Consider the following 3,673-nt stretch of genomic DNA (forward strand, 5'->3'; position numbering starts at 1 on the left):
CGGTGCAGCGTCATTACGTAAGTCGGGATTGTAGAAATGTTCCATCAGCGGGAAGATGAACTTAAAAATGAAATTATATGCTGTTTGCAGGGACAGCAGGTGCAGTAGAGCCAACCATAACTTTATTGTGTCCTGTGTTGTTGACAATGGACGCTGTATTAGAAATATCTGGATACAAACATGGAGAAAACTTGGAAATAACCTGAAAGACAAAAATAACTTAAAATTAACCAATGGAAAAAAAAAATTATTTTTGAAATGTAGTTCAATAGGTTTTTTTTTTTTTTGATAAATACTATAACAAAGTTTATAAATTAGCATAAACGGCACAGCCCGGTTCGCCCCCACACCTGGCCACGCCCCTCACTGTCACTTTGCGACTACGTCACTTAATCATCCGAGGCGCCATGACGGACTGAAGTATCGACTGAAATCGGTTTCCCAGTCATTTTTCCCAGTTAATTCACGGCTCCTGCTTGTTCGAGTCAAAGTAATTTGTCTGTGAGTGTAACTCACCTGGTTGGCGGGAGTTTCAGGAGGGGATAGTAGCTAGCTAGCTTATAAACCGATCCGTACTTCCTTCGTCATGGCGGGGCGGAGTTCCAGAGGGCGTGACGTCACGCGCAAAGGGTCAATCGACTCCGCCCACTTTGCAGGAATATTTTCAGAAAGCTAAGCTTGGTTACACTTTAAGCTGTAGATATTACTCTCTTTTTGTGTGTTTCCACTTCACGTACTAATGCGTATCAGGATGTATTTGAGCTTTTAAAAGCTAAGTCCTAAGTGTTTTAGGAGCTAATTACGCTTAGGACTAACCTGCGTTTTACTGCCTTTGACGGAAATAAATTCAACACCATCCAAGTATGGCGCAATTTTCTGAGTTGTGTATATCTTTTATTTCCAAAAAAATAAAAACTCTCAAAAATTTTCTTCGCTTGATTCAACAATAAATGAACAACCAATCAGAACCTCGCTTGCTTGTAAAAGTAGCAGGTTTACCGTTGCCATGGTAACTGCAGCTCAGCAGAGGGGGCGGAGCCTGAAAAAGTTGTTTTTGTTCAAATTCAAATCCAAGCAAAAACTGCAACATTCTCCTCCATAGATCCAAATGGCTGAACATTTATTCCTGACACTCAAAGGCAAAAGTTTCCAGAACATTAATTATTGCTGTAAACAGATTTCTGCCAATATTTTTTTCTAACTTCTTTCTGTTAGATAAATTGCGGTTAAATAAATAAATAAGTGAATTGTGCCGTTAGAAATAGGTATAAATTATATACATATTCAAGCAAAGTGTTGTTAAGCCCCTATTATCCTGCCTGGACTCTTAGCACACATGCTAATACGCGAGTGTCTCAACTGACCTTCAGCTTTTAATAGGATTGGTTGATGCAGGCGGACTGTTAACCTGAGCCTAATTCCCCACATAAGAAGCTCTAGTTCTGACTTTTTCACAATTAGGCTAATGAATGAACCAAAGTGTGAAAAAAAACACGCAGCTCTGATCGCTAACGGTAATTAGCTGGAGGCATCATGGCGGGCAGACAAGCTAAACTGGGTGAGATATCCAATACACAAAGGTAATCACTTTTAATAACATCATGAACTGCAAAGTTTGTACAAGTTTTCATATAAAAGCTCTAACAGGATTTAAAGGCTGCCCCGGATTAATTACCCGTTAGCTAATCTGAAGCTGCAGGCTTGGTCACTATCACCAGGTGATTAATTCATTGCTTTAGCTGGTCACCAGAACAGAGCTCACAGAAGAAAAGACGTAAACAGGCAAATTAAAAAGGTCAACAAAAATAATGATCAACAGTCTTAAATCACGACGTTAGCTCCTGAATTATTGCTTCTTCTCTTTCAGCTTGTCTTTGATTCTCTGAGGTTCGTCGTACTGTATCAGGCGCAGGATGTCCTTGTTGTCCATCACTCCCTGGATGAATTCGCCCTCCGTGATTTTATCTGCAACGGAAACAACAACATGTCTGTCTCAGATCAGTTTTCAACGCTAGAAGCTGCTGCAGAGAGAAATGATTTAATGAAGTGTACCGTTTTCCTTCTTTCCGAAAAATGCCCAGATTTTTTCAGCTCTCTTCTCTGGAGTGTTTTCGTCTTCGGGGAGTTTCGTCTGGTCGTCGGCTGGGATCATGTTGAATATCGACTGCAGGGGAGAACCACAGGACGTTTTCAATCACTTAATCTGAACCTTGGCCTTAAAAAGATCAGGAGATAGTTGCTATCTCCAGCCTCTCAGATACAAGCTGACCCACAGCTTTAGCCAGCGAATAACTAATGGTTGAACTGAGACAATAAGCGACCTCAGTACCCTAACGATCTCTTGGATCTCGTTCTTGCTGATGGTTCCGTTGCCGTCCACGTCGTACAAGGCGAAGGCCCACTCCAGCTTCTGCAGAGTCTTTCCTCCAGAGGTGAGGTGCAGAGCGACGATGTACTCCTTAAAGTCCAGGGTGCCGTCTGCGTTGGTGTCGAAGCTCCTGAAAACATGGCGTGCGTACGCTGTGGGGTCGGCGCCCGGGAAGAAGCTGGCGTAGATTCCTTCGAACTGCTCCTTGGTGATCTTCCCGCTGGGACACTCCTTCAGGAAGGACTGGTACCAGGTGCACAGCTCCGCCTCGGAGTACTTGGTGTTGGACTTGAGTTCCTCCAGGAGCTCCTTGGACAAGGCGCTGCTCTTGGTGTTCCCCATCCTGCCTCAGATCTTCCTCCTTTCCTGCGTTTGAGGGCTGAACGTGTGCAGAGCTCAGAGTTTCTCTGCTTGGCTGCCAAATGAGATTATGGTCATCACTATCTAAATCCAGACAGCTGTCCTAAAGAGGATAAACACGTCACAGCGCTATGACACCTTCACTGGGAGACACATTCACACCGCAGTCCACAAATCGGACTCATCCAGATATATAGTTATAGTCTTATGTTTTAAATTTAAACTCGCATTTCCTCTTTTATTACTTATTTTCTTTTTTTATAACTTTATTTTTATTTTTGTTAATGTTATTAGAACACAATCAAGAAAAAAGATCAAACAATAGAAATTATAAAACAATAGAGAGAATAGAAAATATAAGAAACAAAAAATACAGAATAAAAACAAAAATCACATCAGGGGGGACTCATTTTTGTAACTCAAAACAAAAACAGAAGGGGACCATTCCTATCCAAAATTAGTCCTGTCTCGATGTGAAGTTTGTCCATTTTTCCCATTTGTCCATGCATTGCTGTTCCTGTGTCCTCAGTCTATATGTTAGAATCTCCATCTCAAATAATGAGTTCACAGTCTGTATCCATTCCTTTGTGGTAGGAGGTTCAGGTTTGCACCACTTCCTGGTTATGACCTTTTTGGCTGCCACCAACAGAATTTTTAACAAATAACAATCATAATTAAGTACAGCATTGTCCAAATAACCAAGATATAAGACCAGGCCAGACTTGGGTATTGAGTAACCCAAAATCGTTACAATCTTATTGTGTATTTTGTTCCAGAACTGTGTAATTCTAGGGCAAAGCCAGAAAATATGCGTGTGATTAACATTAAGAGCTCCACAATCTCTCCAACATGGTTGGTCTCTAGATTTGAATTTACTAGTAATTTGAGGTGTTCTAAAAAATCTAATTATATTTTTCCAACAATGTTCTCTCCAAATTCTGGAAG

The 3,673-nt window shown here is 41.2% G+C and overlaps 1 protein-coding gene across 1 annotated transcript; it reads right to left on the reverse strand.

Moving 5' to 3' along the window:
• Positions 1-1,101: 1,101 nt before the first annotated feature.
• Positions 1,102-2,976, reverse strand: rcvrna (recoverin a). The gene is made up of 3 exons (XM_017303407.1): positions 2,330-2,976; positions 2,053-2,164; positions 1,102-1,965 (listed from the first exon to the last, which is right to left on the reverse strand). Exons 1-3 carry the CDS (start codon positions 2,708-2,710, stop codon positions 1,847-1,849), a joined length of 612 nt encoding a protein of 203 aa, XP_017158896.1. The 5' UTR covers positions 2,711-2,976; the 3' UTR covers positions 1,102-1,846.
• Between the last annotated feature and the right edge of the window lie 697 nt (positions 2,977-3,673).

This window comes from Poecilia reticulata, unplaced genomic scaffold, assembly GCF_000633615.1.
Source record: "Poecilia reticulata strain Guanapo unplaced genomic scaffold, Guppy_female_1.0+MT scaffold_259, whole genome shotgun sequence".
NCBI classification, from domain to species: Eukaryota; Metazoa; Chordata; class Actinopteri; order Cyprinodontiformes; family Poeciliidae; genus Poecilia; species Poecilia reticulata.

Excerpts from the sequence above, each read along its gene's own strand:
- rcvrna (XM_017303407.1), bottom strand. The coding sequence starts at position 2,710 with ATGGGGAACACCAAGAGCAGCGCCTTGTCCAAGGAGCTCCTGGAGGAA. Across the intron at positions 2,165-2,329 it reads AGATCCAAGAGATCGTTAGG|TCGATATTCAACATGATCCC; the intron begins GTACTGAGGTCG and ends TCTCCCCTGCAG. Across the intron at positions 1,966-2,052 it reads TTTCGGAAAGAAGGAAAACG|ATAAAATCACGGAGGGCGAA; the intron begins GTACACTTCATT and ends TTTCCGTTGCAG.